This window comes from Miniopterus natalensis, chromosome 18, assembly GCF_054644295.1.
Source record: "Miniopterus natalensis isolate mMinNat1 chromosome 18, mMinNat1.hap1, whole genome shotgun sequence".
NCBI lineage: Eukaryota > Metazoa > Chordata > Mammalia > Chiroptera > Miniopteridae > Miniopterus > Miniopterus natalensis.
In genome coordinates this window covers 33756239-33775513 of record NC_142098.1, presented here as the reverse complement: position 1 = coordinate 33775513, position 19275 = coordinate 33756239, and the positions used below count along the sequence as shown (strand labels likewise).

The following is a 19275-nucleotide window of genomic DNA, read 5'->3' as shown; positions in this document are numbered from 1 at the left end:
TTGAATTCCTGGAGGAGGCACACTCTCTGCCCTCCAGGATACACATGCTGTAGCACCTTCTGAGATACTTTACTTTGTCAGTGGCTTACCACTTTCTTTCCCTGGGGTCTTTGTGATTCATGACCAGCTCCTATCCCTCCCTGACCACACTAGGCCATGAGCATTTGTTTCCCATAGAATCACATGCTCCGGGATGACAGGGCCCAGGGCTGTCATCCTAGAGGAGGCACTGCAGACATCTCTGTCACTGTTATTCCCAGCCTTGTCCAACACAGAATAGGTGTTCTATGTAAATGAACAGCTGATGGATGTCTAGACTCCCCACCCCCAGCCCGCCCCATGGGCCAGGGAGGAGAGTCAGAGAGATTGTGGTCTTCTCATGGCACCCCTACTTAGAAATACAGTCCCATGAGGGGGAGGTGCCTCTGTTAGCCTTGATGTACAAGGTACACCTTGCAGCATCCTTTATGCCATAGACTGCCAACCACCCACATGTCCATTAAGGAGATGTTGGAATAATTTATGGGATGTGTGTCCTAGAGGAGGCACTGCAGACATTAGAAAGGATATGAGGCCTACTTTTTTGTCTCTGGAACTGTCTATGAATTACACTGGGTTGGTGAAAAAAACCAAGGTGCAGAAATGAGAATAATATTTGAAAAATATATAGTGTTATATAACTTATATAATATTAAAAAGCAAGTACAGAAGTGATAATAATCATTAGCCAACATTTTAATGAATACCAGACACTGTTCTAAGAGCTTTACAGATATTAAATTGCTTAATCCTCTAACAAGTCCATGAGGTAGGTGCTGTTATCCTCCCATTTCACAGATTGGCAAACTCAGGCACAGGGAGACGAAATCACCTGCCCTGATTGGGAGTGACAGAGTTCAGATTTATACCCAGGGACTCTGCTTCCAGAGTCTGTAATGGTAACCACCTCACCATACTAGGTACCACTTGTGTATAGTGAAAGAAAAACTGACACACATATACACATATGTATATTGCTGGCATTTGCCTGAGAAATGAGTCAGCATAGCCTGAGAGAAGCAGATGGAATAAAAGAGAAAGAAACAGCCCAGCCAGCATGGCTCAGCAGTTGAGCATTGACCTATGTCCAATTCCCGGTCAGGGCACATGCCGGGGTTTCAGGCTCAATGCCCAGCAGGGGCGTGCAGGAGGCCACCGATCAATGATGACTCTTTCATCACTGATGTTTCTATCTCTCTCTCTTCCTCCCTTCCTCTTTCTGAAATCAATAAAGATATATTAAAAAAGAGAAGATATCTCTAAGTGTGCAAATATGTTTAAAAATAAAAGAGTAAGAAACAAAGAGATGTTGAGAAGGACAGACAGACAGTGAGGAAGCCAAAGAGGCACAGAGTGTGTGGGAGATGAGAGAAGGGGCCAGGAGAACAAAGCAATGCAGGTGTTTGGGGAGCCCAGGGCAGGTACGACAAAGGATGGACAGTTGGTGGCAGTGCTCTCACAAGCACTGGCATGTGCCCATGACGGTCTAGTATGTCAGCTGTAGTCATGTGGTCCATCCAGTCTCAAGGTGCCTGCCCCAGCTACCTGGGGATGGAGGCATAGTCAGGGTGGGAGCTGGTGGTGAGTTGCTGGCGTGGCTCTGACTGGGGGCCTAGAATATCCACCCGATCATCCTCATCGTCATGGAAGCTGGCAGGGCACGGATGGGGCAGCAGGATGAGTTCTGTGAGGCCATGAAGGTCGGACACGTGGCGGACAGTCTGCAGCACCAGAACCATGGTGACCAGGCCCAGGAAGAGGTAGGCTGCAGAGACAGCAGAGGGGCCATGGGTAGACTCAGAACCCAGGCAGCCCAAGGGGCTACCGGACCCCCGAGGGTGGGGCTGTGACCCTCAGCTTCCCCTTCAGACAGGCCAGGTTCCCCTCATGCCCTTCAGGACAAGGCTCTGTCCCCGTCCTTGATCCGGAGCCAGCCACCCTACTCACCTGTGACCAGCACCTTGTAGAGGGCCCTGTAGGGCTGGCCAGGGGCTTCCCCGGGCACATAGTCACCCAGGCCAATGGTGGACAGAGAGATGAAGCAGAAGTAGAAGGCATCCAGGAAGCTCCAGGTCTCCTCAAGGTAGGCAAAGATTGCGGCTGGCACCAGGAAGCAGGTGGTCACCACGATCGCCAGCAGAACCACCAGGTGCCAGCGGGCCACCTGCCGGGCGTCCCAGCCCCAGCGCATGCCCAGCCAGGACTGGGGCGCATGGGTCAGCAGCAGTGACAGGCGCTGGGCAGAGGCAGTCAACAGCAGCATGGTGGCCGGCACGCCCAGGAGCGCAAAGGCGATGGAAAAGACCTTGCCCGCGTCAGTCAGTGGCGTAGTGTACCCATAACCTGCGGGAAAAATGGAAATTCTTCTGCCCACTTGGCACCCCTACGTGGGGGTCTGTGGCCACCCTAAACCAAGACCTAATTTTACCCTTGAACTTGCCCCCGTTTCTCTTATCTCTGGACATCCTTGACTGCCCTATCACTCACACCCACTTTCTGTCATCTCAAATTTCAAATAGATCCCAAACCCACCCACTTCACCCCACCCCACCCCCGTGTCTACCCTGGTAGTCTCCTCCCAGGCCTCCCTCCACCAACCCCTTGCCCCCACAGTTTGCCCTCCCAACGCAGCCGGAGGGATGCTATGAACACCAGTGTTAAGTTACGTCCCTTCTCTGCTCAGTGCCCTTCTGTGGCTCCATGCCACTCAAGTGAAAGGACAAAGTCCTCATCATGACCCACAAGGCGCCACGCCATCAAGCAGGGAAGTACACTTCCACCCCCGGGCCTTTGTGCTGTCTGTTTTTTCCCTGTGGAACACCCTACCTTCAGGTATCCCTTCTCCGCTCCTCTGGGTCTCTGTTCAAATATCACCTTCTCGGTGAGGCCTTCCCAGACTACCTTATTTTAAAGTGTTACATCCTCTTGTCCGGCCAGTGTGGCTCAGCGGTTGAGCATTGACCTATGATCCAGGAGATCATGGTTCCATTCCTGGTCAGGGCTCATGCCTGGTTGTGGGCTTGATCCCCAGCAGGGGGTGTGTAGGAGGCAGCGGATCAATGACTCATCATTGATGTTTCTATCTCTCTCCCCCTCTACCTTCCTCTCTCTGAGATCAATAAAGATACATTTAAAAAAAAAAAAAAAGAGCATAGGACTCTGAGGCCTGAGGGCCTTGGTTCAGACTTCCACTCTTACACCTTCCTAGCTGTGTGTCCTTGGGCAGGGTGCCCAGCGTCTCTGGGCCTCAGTTTGTATTGCTAAAAAAAAATAGGGCCACTAATGGTACCTGCCTCACAAGGCTGTTGTGCTGAGTTAAAGCCACATGTGGCAAGTCCTCTACCAGGTTTTACTATTTCTGTGAAGTGGTGAGTGTTATTATCTGAATTTTATGGATGAGGGAGGACACTGAGACCTCTTGCTGAGCGGCAGCTGAGCAGGGATTCGAACCCAGGCACTACCTGCCTTGAATTTGGCTTCTTCTCCTGTCCTGCCTGGGACAACTTCTCAGAAGCCAAGATCTGGGAGGAAGTTGATGGAGATACTCATGTGACCCAGTGAAGCCCGGGAGCCACTCGGGCAGGCCCAGCCAGCGGAACAGAGTGTGAGAGGAGCGTCCAGCCCTGCTGCCCATGGCCTCAGTTTGCTGGTCCACACAATGGGGCACCAAAGGCAAAGGCCACCGGCTACTGCAGGCGGGGAGGAGGAGTTAGGAGTCTGTCTAGGCCTGCCCCAGCCCTCCCCCAGCCCCGCCCCCCAGGTCAAATTCCTAGCGAAGAGAAGGAAGAGGAAGGAAGTTTGGGGGAAGGGATGTGGAAGGACCAGCAGAGCCTTACAACAGGGTTTTCCCCGGTCTGCTGGGGGCTGAGGTGGGAAGGGATTTCCCAGGTAGGGCTTTGGGGGAGGTGGTAGGTCCCATTTGAGGAGGTTGGTTTCAGAGAAAGGGATCTAGGGAGTCTGTAATCTGAAATCGGAGGCCAGTGTCCCGGTTTGAAATGGATCCTGGGTCCAGAGGAAAGAGGGGACAAGTACCAGTGGAGGCATTTTCTGGATCACAAATAGGATTGGGAGGGGAATCCTCGGGCTGAGGGGGTTATGAACCCAAGGATGCTGAGAGGACGTGGTGAAGGTGGACAATGCTAAGGGGGGGAGGGGATGGGGTGGGTGTCTCAGGTCCTGAGCGTGTCAAGGGTGGAAAGTGGTAATGGTTTTGACTAGACGCTTTGGAGGGCTCTGGGGTGCCGGGGGCCTGAAGCATCCTTAGTGGAGGGGAGAATTTCGGATCCAAAACAGGCTGTGGCAGCATTGGAGTAAACAGGGAGTTCCCCACTGTGGGCCTAGAGATTGGAAGGTTTCCAGGAGCCCAGGAGATTCCCTTTCTTGGCACATCCAGGTTGGGCACAGGGGGTCTCAGGGCAGGGGTAGTAGGTGCAGAAAGCAGAGTCCCTGCGCTGGTATCGTGTGTGTGTGTGTGGGGGGGGGGTTCTGCTCTCACCAACAGTGTGTGTGGAGGGCCCTGGGGTCCCTGATAGGAGGCCGAGGGCTCTTGCTGAGGGGTGTCAGGGTCCAGAGAGTGGTGAGAGTCTCAACGAGGGGTTCAAAGGTTGAAAGAGGCTCCTGTGGGGAGTCCCTGGCTTGGAAAGCAGTAGGGGTTTTGTTCCAGTCAGTTTTGGGATTGGAGGGGAGGGAGTCCTGGCCAGGGGACTTCCAGACGGTAATCCAACTCCCTCCACAGTGGGTCCCTCTCACACATACGTAGTTGAGGGCTGCTAAAAATGGAAATTCCAGGTTCAGAGAAAACCAGTGTCTCTACTGGGAGAAAACTCTGCATTGAGGGCTCCCCAGTACAGGGGAGATGTTAAGATGGAGTGGGGTATGTGGACAGGGGGCCTGTGTCTGGAGTCAGGGCTCACCCGCTGGGGAGTGGGGATGAAGGAGGGCAGGGCCCCTTGCAGGGGAGTGGTCTAGATCCAGAGAAGCGGACCTCTCAGAGGGAGGCCCCAGGTACTCACTGAGGGATCTCTCCTGGCAGTAAGGTCTTTAGTGATGACACCCTGAGGGGTCTGGAGATTCAGGGTTCTCATTGGGCACCAGGGTCAGAAGGAGGTTGGGGTAGGACTTCCCAAAGGGCGTTCAGGAAGGATATATGTCATCAGTCAGTCAGGAGACATTGTTGGAGGGGATGGCATTCGGAGCCCAGAGAGAAGGGCAGAGGTCCTTGGTGGCTGAGGTCCTGGTCCAGAGAGGGTAAGGGTCTCAGGTCCAGGGTCCTTGCTGGAGGTCTCTGAGGGTAGTCCTAGCCCCAGAGGGGACTGGACGGACCCGGGTCTCCAAGGGGACTGAGGCAGAGAAAAAATGTCCCAGATGCTCCCTGGAACATACTCTGAGTACAGCCCTCCTCCTGGAGGAAACTGGGGGTTTCGTGCTGGGAGTAGAGGCTTGGACAAGGGCTTCCCGAGGGGGGCGGGTCCCACGACTGTGGATCCCGGGTTCTCTGAGGGTTTTGAGCGATCCGCTGGGATAGGGTTATCTCCTGAGGGCGCCGGGTGCCCCTGGGGGCAGGGATGAGGTGAGGGTCCCGGGTCCTCGAGGGCTTGGGGATTGGGGCGGCGCTCACGTACCCACGGTGGTGACCAGTGTGCTGGCGAAGAAGAGCGCAGAGGCAAAGTCCCAGGCGGGGTCCGAGGCGTTGGCGGGCCCCGAGGCATTGGCGAGCACAGCGCGCCCCAGCCGGCCGGCCGCCAGCACTCGCTCCACGAAGGCGTCCAGGGCGGGGGCGGCCAAACACGGGCTGCGCCGCAGCAGCTGCTCCCGCAGCAACTCCAGCTCCGCGCGGAGCCGAGCCTCGTGCGGCCCCTCCAGCCGCGACATCAGCAGCGCGCCCAGCCCCAGGTAGGCGGCGTAGGCGGCCAGGGCGCCCGCCAGGAGCGCGCCCCGCCGCATGGCGCCCGCCCGCCGCCCCCCACAGGCTCCCCGAGCCCCGCCGCCCCGCTGACGTGGCCCCGGCCTCCCGATGGCCCGGCGCCCAGCTTCAGTTCCGGAGTGCTCGAGGCTGGGCCACCAACGCCCCGAAGAGGAACGAGAGGAAAAAGGGGAGGGGAGGGGCGGGGGTGGAGAGGCGCCCCGCCTCTGGGAAACTGAGGCACGCCCCGCTGCCAGGTGTTAGCATGAGAGGGTGGAGCTCAGCGCTCCGGGACCCAGCGGACGGGCGGGATGGAAAGAGCGGGGCCATGCTGCCCTTCCTTCCATCCCTTCCCGCTCGGCGTCCCAGGCGTCTCGACTCCTTTGGTCAGAAAGAATCCGAGCTCTCTCCTGCTCGCGGCCCCGGGAGTCGCGTCCCAGCTCCGCCGCGCCGTCCCGCTCCGCCACGAAGACGGCGCTCGTCTTACAACCGGACAAACGCACATCCAGTCCTCGCGCCGTTCGCCGAGCCGTGCGCTCCGGAGTGGAGTTGCGTCCGCCGCAGGGAGGTCTGATTCACAACGAAGGACGCCACAGGGACAGGTGCCTCCTGCGCCCTCAGGACAGAGTCGGGATCTTTAGTTCTTCACCAAATCTTTGCTTAGGAGCCACTTTGTGCCCGGCCCTTTGCTGGGTGATGCTGGGGACGCAGCAGTGAGTGACCAAGTCAGTTCTGGAACCTGCCTTGATGGGGCTCCCAGTGCTTCACCAGAGTGAGAGCCCAGAGAGAAATACAGGCAGAGTGACCAGGGCTGGGATGGCGGATGCCTAGAGCACTGGGGAGCCCTGAGGAGCCCAGAGGAGGCAGCTCTCAGCTTTTGAGAGGTCAAGAGAGCTTCCAGAGGAAGGAGATACCCGAAGTGAGAGACTAAGGATGGACAGGAATGAGCCAGGGTCTCTTTTCCAGGCAGATCCACAGATCCACACCTCCACGGAAGAGGGAATTTTTCCTTTCCTGTTCTCTCTGTACATTTCTCCCCATCCCCCTCCATCTGGAACTCTCTGCCTTCCGGAGCGCAGCCCCGAATCCTGACCACATCTGACTGGCACAGGAGTGGGGCTGGGGGCCCAGCTCAGACATACCCCGGCTGGTTCTATTTATAAAACTGCCGCAGCTCTTGGGGAAGAACCCAACTTGGGGCTGAGAACTCACAGGAAGAGACGCCTGATAATACAACAGTAACAGTAGGGGCCAGTGATCAAAGGCTTCAACATGTCAGGCCCTGTGGACACATGAGGTTGTATGAAATCCTCAACCCCTCCTCTATTATTTCCATTAAACAGATGAGAAATTTTAGGCTTAAAATTGGAGTAGTCACAAAACTGGTAAGGTGTGACCATGTGAACACAAGGCCAGCAGAAAGCTAAAACTCTTGCTTTACTAATAAAAAATATTCAGAAGATGAGAAAATGGTGGTAGAGCCCAAGGAACAGATGCTAATCCAGAGGTGCAGGACAGGAATGGGGGCACCTCACTCAAAAAGAAAGCCTGTGACTAAGCCAGGACTCATAACTGAGAGACCAGAACAGTCCTCGAGGTCCCCCAAAAAGACAATGTCTCAGAGGAGGAAAGGGAAAGCCACAGTGACAGTCTCTTGCTGACATCCTTCCGGAGTGTTATCACTGCCCAGAAGTCACTTCTACCATTATCTTTGCCTGAGATAAGTGGAGGAGAGTGAGGGACAGAAAAGGGGAGGCTGAGCGGGGAGAGGAAGGGGGAGACCGAGTGAGACACACGGGGAGACCGAGGGACAAAGAGAGGAGAGACTAAGGAAACTTACTTCTCAGGGCTTCTCACTTGCAGGTGTGCCTTTGTGTGCTGTGAGTGCTGGGGGGTGTAGAGAGTGTTTTTGGAGGACTGGGAAAGCCAGGTCACAACGCAAAGCATTTTTATGGTTTTCTGGGGAAGTGTCTAAAGATATGTTCCAAGACAGACACCTTGGTTCTTCCCGCCTAACTTGCTGAATGTCCTTTTCTCACTCTACACATTTACTTTAATATCTAAGGTCTACCAAGATTACATAAGGGTCAGAGCCCGCACCACTCCGCTTAGCCTCTCCGGAACACAAACGGACTTCTCCTTCCCTGCTCCGCACCTTTCCCTGGCTTCAGCGAGCTCTCGGAGACGCGTCTGTCCGTAGAGGACTCCATGTCCCATCGGCCTCGTCGCTCGATACCTACATTTCCCATCATGCACCACACCGTCTACTCCTAGGGTTCCCTGCCCCGCCCTCTTGCGGCTCCGTTTTTGACTCTCGGCTCACGCCCCGGGCCTCCAGCCCTCCCCTCTTACCTACAGCCAACTCGTCCACGCCTCCGCAAGAGGGCGTGGCCTCTGACTTATCGTAACGCCCATTGGCTGTCGCGTCGCCGGTAGGACGTGGCTACGGGAGCCGGGCGGGCACATTTCGAACCGCGGCTGGGGCGGCGGCGGCGGCGGCGGCGGCTAAGGATGCACCCGGCAGGCTTGGCGGCGGCGGGGACTCCCCGGCAGCGTAAGTGGCGTACGTGGCCGGCTGAGGTGATCGGGAGGGCGGGGGAGTGGCGGGGCCGCCGCGGCAGTTGGTGAGGTCGCTGCGGGTCTGAGGTCACGAAGTCAGGGATCTAGAGCTTCGAGGTGTGCATCGGACAGGGGTGCCAGCTCCGGGTAGGGGTGCCTTGGGGTCGAGTCTTCTTTTCTTTAGGAAATTATTTTGAAAGAAAACAACTTTGGGCAGGATATTGTATGATGAACAGTAAAGCGCGACTTCCTTTGATCTGCAGTAAGCGATCAGCCTACCCCCTACCCTTTCGTGGCCATGGGCTGTCGCCCATGCCTTAGGACAGCGTTCATAGCCCTCCGTGAGGGAAGAGGACCATGGTTATCCCTTATTTAAGATTTTAACTTGTGTTTATTGAGCTGTTAACCTCCTTTTTCCATCTTTGTGAATTTGTATGTCTGAATTCCTCTTAATCTCCTTGAGTGTATCTCATTTATTCGTTCAACATACCCTGCCTCAGCTCCCTTGCGCCGGCCCCGTGCTGGAAGTTGGGTACCTGGTAGTGACCAGAATAGCATTGGTCCTTGTTAACTTACAGCTCCAAGTTTAGTGGGCATACAGACAGCAAACTCAGACACAAGTCAGCCAGGTAATTTGGGCCCTAAAAGGACTAATCCAGGATGTGACTAGGAGTTGAGGAGGCCTGGTTGTTGAGGGAGACAGGGTGATGCGCTCATTCCTCCCTTCAACCATCAGTAAGGTGCCTGGCTGGTCCTGTGGTGGGTGATGCTGGAGATACAGCGGTGCCCCGACAGGTTCCTGTCCTCATGGAGCTACCAGTGCAGAGCAGAAGACAGCAGCAGACTAGAGTGATGGACATTTTGATGAGAGCAGAACAGGCAGAGGGGTTAGGGTCAGGGTGGGGGTAGCGCCATCAGAGTGGTTATGGCTGGGAGGAAGGTGTTGTGATGGCCCAGATTACACCTGTGACCTAACCTGGGGGTGTCAGTGAAGCTTCCTGGAAGAGGTATATCTAATGAGGAATTAACCCAGAGAAGGAGATTTATGGTGAGAGGGAAAAGCATTGGAGGCTTCTGCCGAGTAAACAAGTAGACAAATGAATATATATCTAGCAATTGTGGTAAGTGCTCAGAAGGGAACAAAGAATCACTGGATATTATGAGAAAGAACAAGGTGGGGCTAGTGTTTATATTGAGGAGTGAGAAAGGTCTCTCTGAGAAGGAAACATTTGAGCTGAGGCCTGAGTGCTACATTGGCAGTTGTTAATCATGGGAAGGTGTTCCAAGGTGATGGCATTGCATGTTCAAAAGCCTGTGGGGGCCCTGGCCTGTGTGGCTCAGTTGGTTGGGTGTTGTCCCATCCACCATTCGATTCCCAGTTAGGGCACATGCCCAGGTTGCTGGCTCAGTCCCCAGTAGGGGGTCTGCAGGAGGCAGCCAATGGATGTTTCTCTTTCATCAGTGTTTCTCTCTCCCTCTCCCTCTCTCTAAAAAAAAAAAAAAAAAATCAATAAAACATATATTTTTTAAAAGGCTGTGGGGGCTAGGAGCTTGGCAGAGTCAGGGTCCAAAAGGAGGCCACTGTCCGAGGATCAGTAAGGTAGTAAACGAGGGTGGTTGGCAGGGATGGGTCCTGCCAGGCCTCATAGGCATTTGGATTTCCTCAACACCGTGAGCCCTGATCTTAGGCAGAGGACAGGAAATGTTCTTATTTGCACTTAAAAAGATCACTCTGCCTGCCCACTGGAGAGAAGGTTGGTGCAGCTAAGAATGGACAGGAGGACCCAGGAGGAGGACATTTAAGTGAGGTGCAAGATGACACAGTCTGAGAGGGAAGGGTAACATTGAGACACAGTGGGTGAGCATTAGCGATTGGTTGGTTGGATGCCAGACAGAAGGGGAATCAGGGATTTGGGGACTGAGGTCAGGGCCCAGGGGCAGCCAGAGGGCATTGCCAAGAAGTGCCTGATCTGGGTGTGGCTACAGGAGAGAAGACAGAGCTCAGAGCCGAAGGCACAGTGTCACTGTGAAAGCTGTGGGTGTGGGTGCTATCGTCCTAGGTGAGAGGCAGAAGACAAGCCAAGGGTGGAAAATTAGGTCACACATTTCAGGGAGCTGGAAATAAGTCACTGATTGAGAGGGACAGATCGTGAGATCATCAGGTCCATGAAGGCGGGAGTTTTTGTCCTTTTGACCATTGCTACCTGCATCAGAGCCTAACACAGGGGGGTACTCAGTAGGTGTTTGTGGGACTCATATAGGAATGAGAAAAAGACAGGTACAGTGTCTTGGAAGCCAAGAGAGCAGAGTTGGAAGTTGGCATTTGGAGCAATGCATTCAGTGCTGTGAGGGCTTAAGTTGGATGAGAGCAGAATATAATGGCCTCGACCTGGTGGTGCAGAGAGTCTTTAGGAGTCAGGACCCCAAATGCCACTGGCTGAGGGGGTGACAGGGAGGGAAGGGCTCACACCAAAGCTTTTAGGAAGTGACTCTTTAAGCTAAAACTGGGAGAGAGAAAAGAGAAATGGGATTTGAGGACACGGGGGCCTGAACCACTGTTGCGTGCACTGGGATTGAGGTCACCTAGGTCAGTTTTCCAGCTACAAATAATTGAGATGAAGGGCTGAGGGGGTCATAATTGATAAAAGGTGCCAGGCCAGGGGCTTAGCTGTTTATGAGTGTCACTTTGCTTTGGTGTCACTTCACCTTGAACTGCTAACCCCATTCTACAGAGGAGAGAATTGAGGCCCAGAGAAAGTAACAATGCCGATGATTTGCCTCCTACCCCATCCATTGTAACCCTACCACCCTGTTCCCTGTGTCCAGATTGGTGCCTGGTACATAGGAAGAACTCAGTGAATATTGGCTGCAGCAACATCGCTTATTGGTTAGGAGTAGGGGCCTTGGAGCCAGAGTGCTGGGTTCAAATTGGCTGTCTCCATATTCCTCTTTCATTTCTCTTCCTTACCCCATCCAAGCTAAGCATGCCTCCAGCAGGTCCTGGACCTCCCTCCTGCCTCCAAAATCCATCCAGAAGCAGCAACCCCTTTCCCCTCAGTCCCCACCCTCCATCCTGGTCTTCTACCTGGACCACCAACAGATTCCTCTCTCCTCCCCTCTCTGTCCCCACCCCCAACATGAAGCCAGAGAGACCTTTAAAAAACTTGAACCCTGGCTCTGCCTCATACTGTCTGTATGACTTTAGGTAAGGACCTGAACTTCTTTAGGGCTCACTTTTCCCATCTGTAAAATGGGGGTGCTAATAGCATCAACACAATGGGTTGTTATGAGGATTAAATGAGTTAACCTGTAGTGTTTAAAACATGGCCTGATACGTCGTTAGTGCTCAGTTGAAGCTGAATTATTGCAATATTTACTGGATGGATGAATAGCAAGCAGAGCCTGCACACACTTGACTGGCCAGCCCATCTAACATGAAAGCCAGTTCCCCACTGCGGCAGGGTGGGAGCAAGTGTACCCACAGAATGAATGAGGCTTCCACCTCTCTCCCCTACAGCCTCAAAGCGGAGGATCCCTGTGTCCCAGCTGGGCATGGCTGACCCCCACCAGCTTTTTGATGACACAAGTTCTGCCCAGAATTCAGCCCAGAGCCGGGGCTATGGGGCCCAGCGGGGGCCCAGTGGCCTGGGCTACCCTGCAGCTTCCGCGTCCCCCCAGGCAGCCTTCCTGGCTGATCCTGTGTCCAACATGGCCATGGCCTATGGGAGCAGCCTAGCCGCGCAGGGCAAGGAGCTGGTGGATAAAAACGTGAGTGGGTTGGGCTGGTGGGAGTGGGGGACTGCTGGGGCCATGGGGCCAGGGCTTCAGGTAGAGCTCTGCCTCCCCAGATTGACCGCTTCATCCCTGTCACTAAGCTCAAGTATTACTTCGCTGTGGACACCCTGTACGTGGGCAGAAAACTGGGGCTGCTCTTCTTTCCGTACCTGCACCAGGTGAGAGTACTACCCTCCTGAGGGGTCCATGGTCAGAGAGGGAGACAGGCTCTGGGTAGGGGGTGGTGGGTGGGGGTTGAGTCAGAGCCTGGCAAGCGTGAGAGGCAGGATGGGTGATTCGCCCTAAGAGAGGGCCTGTAAGCAGGGTGAAGGAGCCCAGCTCTGGGGGTCCTGCCTGCTCCCCCACTATCCCTACAGGACTGGGAGGTGCAGTACCAGCAGGACACGCCAGTGGCCCCCCGCTTCGATGTCAACGCTCCTGACCTCTACATTCCAGGTTTCACCCTACTCACCACTGCCTGGCACCTTCCTCCCTCTGGGTGGGCATGTCTTGGGCAGAGGTTTAGGTGCCTGGAGGCCCAGGATGGTCCTTCCTCTGACCTGTGTCTGTGTGTCTACGTCCCACAGCTATGGCTTTTATCACCTACATCTTGGTGGCTGGCCTGGCATTGGGAACCCAGGATAGGTAAGAGGACTCGATTGGGTAGAGTGGCATGGGCTTTGGGGGTTAAGGGGGCAGTCAGGAGTCTCTTGGTTCCCTCTCTCAGAACAGCCCCACCTTGCTCCCTACGTGTCATACTCAGGGTCACCCTCTCCCACCCACATGTGGCAACTGTGCTGGGTGATTCTCTAAATCCATCTTTCCCCTTGGCCTCCACCACTAGATCCAGCCTCATCCTCTCCCTCTCCTAGCTAACTGCCCTGACCCCACACCCCCTGCACCCTGACTCCAGCAGCAGCCAGGAAGGTCTTGCCTGACAGCAGGCCTGACCATGTCCCACCCTGCTCAGAAGCTGTCTATAGCTCCCCTGGCCCCAGACGAAGCCCTAGCTCCTTAGCGCCACACTGCCCCCCACGAGGCCTTTCTCTGTCCCTCCCCACTCTGCTGCACCACTCTGGCCCTCTTTCCAGCCTCCACTGGGCCCGGCACCACCATCCCAGGGCCTCTGAATCTAGTTCTCTTTGCTCAGGAGTATGTTCCTCCCCTACATCATCACGTGCTGAGCACCTGCTCACTCAGAATGTCTCCACTCAAATGTCACTTCCTTGGGGAAGCCTTCCCACCCCCCCAGGCTCGGTCAAGCCCCCACCTCTTGCTCATATGCCCCTGTTCATTTCCTTTGTGGCACTGAAAATAACTGTCATTTGAATATGGCAGAGGCCAAGGTCCTTCTTTCCCAACCAGCTCCTTACTCCTTCAGGCCTCAGTGCAGGTGTCCTCTCCTCTGGGAAGCCCTATCTGACACCCCCTCCCCGCTGGGTTAGGCACCTCCCCTACCCTGTGCTTCCCCAGCCCCAGCCCTGATGTGTCTAGGGTGTCACTGAGGACAGGTCTGCCTTTCCTGGAATGGGACTTCCATGAGGACAGGGCCCACATCCATCTTGGTCACTGTTGGGTCTCCAGCCCTATCCAACACAGGCTGTCCCCAAGTGAATGTTTAGGGAGGGTTTAAGCAGGTCAGTTGAATGACAGCTTGGGTGCCGGCAGGTTCTCCCCCGATCTCCTAGGTTTACAGGCCAGCTCCGCATTGGCCTGGCTGACGCTGGAGGTGCTGGCCATCCTGCTCAGCCTCTACTTGGTCACCGTCAACACCGACCTCACCACTATTGACCTGGTGGCCTTCTTGGGCTACAAATATGTCGGGTGAGTACCACCATCTCCCCACCACCAGCCCCAGGCCTGGGACTCTTCCTCACACCAGCCTTCTCCCTTCCCCCCAGGATGATTGGCGGGGTCCTCATGGGCCTGCTCTTTGGGAAGATTGGCTACTACCTGGTGCTGGGCTGGTGCTGCGTGTCTATCTTTGTGTTCATGGTGAGCTGGGGCTCCAGGGAGCATGAGGTTGAAGACACAGGCCTCTTGGGCAGAGTTGGGTTCCCCTGGAGACATCCAAGCAGAGGCTGTCAGGTGGGGAGTTTAGACCAGAGCTGCATTGCTGAACTGAGAAGCCCTGAAGTGGTTACCACAGCCTGGGGGTCAGGACGGCTTCCTGGAAGAGGGGGTGTCCAAGCTGGGGCCTAAAGGAAGAGAGGAGCAAGCCAGACTGCTGAGGTGGGTGGGTGCTTACCATCACACTGCTCTTCTTACATGGTGGACTTTCCTGCCAGAATTTCCTTTAGGATTAACAGTTTCGACACCCTTGAAGCAGCTTGTCGAGGGCTTTTAGTGGGGGCTGGTTAAGTGCGCTAGCATTCACTAGGCCTGGGTTTGCAAGCTTAGCTGGATCCTGGGCAGATCACTTCCTCTTTTACAGCCTCAGCTTCCTCTTTTGTAAAATGGGGATCACAATTGCACCTCTGGATACTTGGATGACTTGGTGTGGGAAGTGGAGGACATAAACTTTGACTTAAATGTTATTTACAAGATTGAAAATAAAAGGCATTCTGGTTTGTGTTAAATTACCACCTGACCAACGTAAGCAGGTGACAGCAGCCAGAGCCGAGCCTGGCCACCCGGTTCAGGCAGGGTAATCACAGTGCTATTCCTCACCTCACTCACTTAGGGGCCTGGCTTGGGTTTGAACCCTCACATTTTCTCACAAGGCCTGGGGAGGAGTATCACCATCTATTAGATTTGAGGGAAGCCAAGGAGCCCCAGAAGCAGAGCCCTAGCTGCCCCTGTTTAGGGAGGGAGAAAGTAGAGGCTGCAGAGGGTCAGGGACTGAAAGTGTCCAGGTGCCCCCACTGGCCGAGAGGTCTCAAGGGTAACTTCTACCGGCCCCAGATCCGGACGCTGCGGCTGAAGATCCTGGCCGAGGCTGCGGCTGAGGGAGTCCCAGTGCGCGGAGCACGGAACCAGCTGCGCATGTACCTGACCATGGCGGTGGCAGCTGCGCAGCCTCTACTCATGTACTGGCTCACCTTCCACCTGGTGCGGTGAGGGCGACCGGCCCTGCCTCTAACTGCTGCTCCTACTGCCTCATCTCTGGGCCACCTGCCAGCTCCTGCCTGCCCGCCCTGCTGTGGTCCAGGCGCTGCCGCCAGCCCCCCAGCCTGAGACCCTCCTGTGCCCCACCCCACCCCACCCCACGCCAGGTGCTGAGATCCCCAGCTGCACTAGCCGCCCCCCAGCAGGCGGTCACTGTTCTGGAAACAATAAACCGTGGTGGGCCCTGTATGGGTGGCCTCTCCTTGGTGGTGGCGCGGTTGCCCGACAGGGGGCAGGCCAGGCCCACAGGGGGCAGGCCAGGCCGGCTGGAGAAGGGGGCCGGCCGGGGGAAGGTTCACAGCTGCCTGCACCAGGAGGTCACCAGAAGGCCACCAGAAGGCCTGAAGACGGTTTAATGAGCCAAGCCCAGGCCCTCAGTGAGAAGCTTTCTTCCCCTTCTTTTTCACCTTGGGCTTCTTGACCTTGCTGGGGGTGCTTCGCTGAGTCGAGTCTGCAGGGCGGGGCTGTGCCTATAGGAGAGGAGAGGGGGTTCCTTGGTGAAGGGGTTGCCCAGATTCCGGCTGGCCCCTGCCCTGGCCCGCAGCACCCGTCTGGGAGGGACAAGCATTTTACCTTCGCCTCCATGTCAGAGCTGCTGGAGCTGCTGGAGGTGCTGGAGCTGCTGTCAGAATCTGAGGAACTGCCGGGGCCATGGCCATGCTAGTTGAAAGCATAACAGTGAGGCCGAGGTCCCCCCAAGCTGAAGCCCGAGTTTGAGGCTCATCAAGGCCCTGGGGTCAAAAGCACCCCCATTCCACTATATACCCCATTCCTCCATGGATGTGCCCTGTGGAGAGGTGATTTGCCCTGGGCCAGCTGCCCCTGTTTCTGACAGACCCTGAATTTTGGGGGAGCTGTGGTTGGGGTCCCTCACCTGGCCTGCCCCCTTAGGCTTCTTGGAGGTGGACTCCAGGGCTGCTGAGAGAAGTTGGCTGGATCGGCACAGGGAATGTCTCCTGCACTTCAAGGCCCCCACTCCCAGGAGCACAGGTCCAACTTTATATGGTGAGAGAGGTGTGTCCAAAGTAGACACAATTCACTTTGTTCAGAGTCCTTAGCTCTGACTCACCCCCTCAGCACCGCCCAACTTCTCTGTGGGCAATGGGGAGGGTGGACAGTTAACTGCAAACCAAAAATCCCACTCCCCTCCGGCCTTGGCAAATGAGGTTGGGCTGTATGGATGGGGGTTGGGGTGGGCAGTTGCAGATTTCTGGTGAGGGTACTAGAGCTGTCATCAGCTTCCCCTAAAAGTGTCAGATGCCTGCTTTTGAAGAAAGGGGAGGGAGGGAGGGTGGCTCCCTGTGACGTGGGTGCCGTGAGAACACTATCAGTCCCTTGGTGCTTACTGCGTGCCAGGCACTGTTCCAAGAGCTGCACGGACATTACTTTAACAACCCCTCTGTGGCTTGGTGACAAGCAGTCTAAAAGGGTGAAGAGTGTGAACTTGGGACCAACCTGCTGACTTTAAAGTCCAGCTGTACCACTTGGTAGTGGGGTGATCTGGGGAACTAACTTTGCATCCCTGTGCCTCAGTTTTCTCATCTGTAAATGACAGCTACCATATGGGATAAAGAATCAGATGGATTAGTTTCCTAGATCTGTACCTGGCACAGAGTAAATGCTTATGAAACATTGTTTTGGCTTTTTAAAAATAAAAGGTAGATATTGTTACTATCCCTGTTTTACAGATGAGAAAACTGAGGGACCAAACAGTTAGGTAAGATGACCAGGGGCAAGTGCAGCAATAAACAGACTAAAGCTGTGATTCATACCCAGGCAGTGTGGCTCAGGTCTGCAGTTGTCCCTGGCCCCTCCATCTCACCCTGGAGGGTGCTCAGGGGAAGGGGCAGCCAGCAGAACCCAGCCTTCCCTCCCCACAGTGGGCTGGACCCAGGTAGGCTGGGGGAGGAGCTGGGGAAGAGCCAGGCTGAGCCACCTGCTTCCTTTACTGTCAGGCTAAATGTCCTTTGGAGTTTCTCTCCAGCCCAGCCCAGCACTGCCAGCAGCTGGACAACCTGCACCTACAGCAAGTGACTGGGCCTGGGGATGACGACGACTGTGCAGTAATCAGCCTTGTGCACTCAGGGCTCTGCTCCAAAGTCCATTCCTTAGAGGAGCCTGCCCTGACTGCCAGCTCCACAGAGCCCGTCACCATCTCCTCCTCCCTGCCTGATGGCCAGCACAGCCCCTGCTGCTATCTTTATTTTCACTCATTCCAGCAGCATATATTTATCGAGTACCTTCTGTGTGTCCAGCACAGTTCAAGAGCTGTACAGAGGTGAACAAAATTTCCAGCCCTCTTGAATTGACATTCTATGGGGGAAACAAAGTAAAATGTATAGAACGTTAGAAAAACAAACACACACTGGAGACTAAAATGACCATTGGTTGGTGAATGGATAGGCAAAAGGTGATATATCTTTAGAACAAAAAGGATGAACTGACACGTGCCACATCGCAGGTAAAAGGAGCCACGCAGAGATTACCTGTTGTATGACAGCATTCATGTGATGTACTCACAGAAGGCAACTAAAGAGACAGTGGGTTGGTGGCTGCTGAGAATTGAATGGGAATGGGGATTAACTGTAAATGGGCAGGAGGGATCTTGGAATGGTAGTGGGAGAAAATGTTCTAAAACTGATTTATGGAGACAGTTGCACCACTTGGTAAAGTTATTAAACACCACTGAATTGTACATTTGAAAGGGGTGAGTTTTATGTAACTTATACCCCAATAAAAGCTATTCTAAAAAATAGTATGTGCTGTCTGGCCAGATGTGGCTCAGTGGTTAAGCACAGACCTATGGTCCAGGAGATCACAGTTGATTCCCTGTCAGGGCACAAGCCCACGTTTGGGCTCGATCCCCAGCGGGGGGCATGCAGGAGGCAGCCGATCAATGACTGTCTCATCATTGATGTTTCTCTCTCTCCCTTTCCCTTCCTCTCTGAAATCAATAAAGATATATTTAAAAAATATTTTCTAAGAAGAGAAATGTAGCCCAGCCGGGCGTGGCTCAGCAGTTGAGCATCAACCTAGGATCCAGGCGATCGGGGTTCGATTCCTGGTCAGGGCACATGCCCGGGTTGTGGGCTCCATCCCCAGTTGGGGAAATGCGGGAGGCAGCTGATAAATGACTCTCATCATTGATGTTTCTATCTCTCTCTCTCCTTATCTCTCTCTGAAATCAATAAAGATATATTTAAAAAAAAAAAAATGTAGCAAGAAAGGGGACTAGGTAGTAACTGTGTGGTATGTTGGGGAGGGGTTGCACTTTAGGTGGAGTTGCTGGGGAAAGCATCAGTGAAGTCATTTTTAAGTAAAGATCTGGAGATGAGAAGAGGCCATGCAAGCATCTGGCAGGCATACCAAGTGCAGAGGCCCTCAGAGTGGCAGTGAGAATGGAGAGAAAGAAAATGGGGAGGAATGGGAGGCAGTCTTGTAAATCAAGGATCTTTGTTCTTTACCCTGAATGAGAAGTGAAAGGATTGTGCTGTTCCCCACAACTGGATGCAGGATATGAGAGTGGCTGTCTCTCCTGGCAGGTCATAAATTCCGTTAGTGTGAGGACCCTGTCTGCTTTGCTTAGAGCCCAGAACACCGTAACTCAGTTGGTGCTTGCTATCATTTGGTGAATGAGTGAGGTTACCCGATGCCAGGTACTGTGCTAATGGCAGGTTAGAGCAAGCACAGAGTGGCCATGAGTTTGGGTTCCAGAGATCAATCTGCTTACAGGTGAGCCCTCACTCTACCTTACTGCTCTGTGGACAAATATGTCAACTACTCTGGGTGTCAGTTCTTCCTCTGTAAAGTGGAAAACTTACCTTATGAGGTAGATGGTTTTGCACAGAGCCTGCCTGGTACAAGGTAAATAGATGCTCAACAAATGTGCCGTT

General features: G+C 54.5%; 2 protein-coding genes across 4 annotated transcripts; one reads left to right on the top strand and one right to left on the bottom strand.

Annotated features, from left to right (window-relative positions):
- Positions 1-714: 714 nt before the first annotated feature.
- KCNK6 (potassium two pore domain channel subfamily K member 6) lies at positions 715-5982 on the bottom strand. The gene is made up of 3 exons (XM_016206467.2): positions 5661-5982; positions 1987-2382; positions 715-1804 (listed from the first exon to the last, which is right to left on the bottom strand). The coding sequence occupies exons 1-3, from the start codon at positions 5980-5982 to the stop codon at positions 1581-1583; spliced, it is 942 nt and encodes a 313-aa protein (XP_016061953.2). The 3' UTR covers positions 715-1580.
- A 2460-nt stretch (positions 5983-8442) lies between these two features.
- YIF1B (Yip1 interacting factor homolog B, membrane trafficking protein) lies at positions 8443-15461 on the top strand. Of its 3 annotated transcripts, none has more exons than XM_016206470.2 (8): positions 8443-8495; positions 12018-12268; positions 12349-12453; positions 12652-12730; positions 12862-12919; positions 13943-14098; positions 14176-14269; positions 15179-15461. In XM_016206470.2, the coding sequence occupies exons 1-8, from the start codon at positions 8453-8455 to the stop codon at positions 15332-15334; spliced, it is 942 nt and encodes a 313-aa protein (XP_016061956.2). In that variant the 5' UTR covers positions 8443-8452; the 3' UTR covers positions 15335-15461. The 3 variants fall into 3 exon arrangements, with proteins under 3 accessions (XP_016061956.2, XP_016061957.2, XP_016061955.2); XM_016206471.2 differs by having other exon boundaries at positions 8444-8504; positions 12376-12453; XM_016206469.2 differs by having other exon boundaries at positions 8444-8504.
- Positions 15462-19275: the final 3814 nt, after the last annotated feature.

Bases quoted from the DNA above. Each gene is read 5' to 3' on its own strand.
- YIF1B (XM_016206469.2), top strand. From the start codon at position 8,453: ATGCACCCGGCAGGCTTGGCGGCGGCGGGGACTCCCCGGCAGCGTAAG. The intron at 12,269-12,348 runs GTGAGTGGGTTG...CTGCCTCCCCAG, and splicing joins AGGAGCTGGTGGATAAAAAC to ATTGACCGCTTCATCCCTGT. The intron at 14,270-15,178 runs GTGAGCTGGGGC...TACCGGCCCCAG, and splicing joins TGTCTATCTTTGTGTTCATG to ATCCGGACGCTGCGGCTGAA.
- KCNK6 (XM_016206467.2), bottom strand. From the start codon at position 5,982: ATGCGGCGGGGCGCGCTCCTGGCGGGCGCCCTGGCCGCCTACGCCGCC. The intron at 2,383-5,660 runs GTACGTGAGCGC...TTTTTCCCGCAG, and splicing joins CACACTGGTCACCACCGTGG to GTTATGGGTACACTACGCCA. The intron at 1,805-1,986 runs GTGAGTAGGGTG...CTGTCTCTGCAG, and splicing joins CTACAAGGTGCTGGTCACAG to CCTACCTCTTCCTGGGCCTG.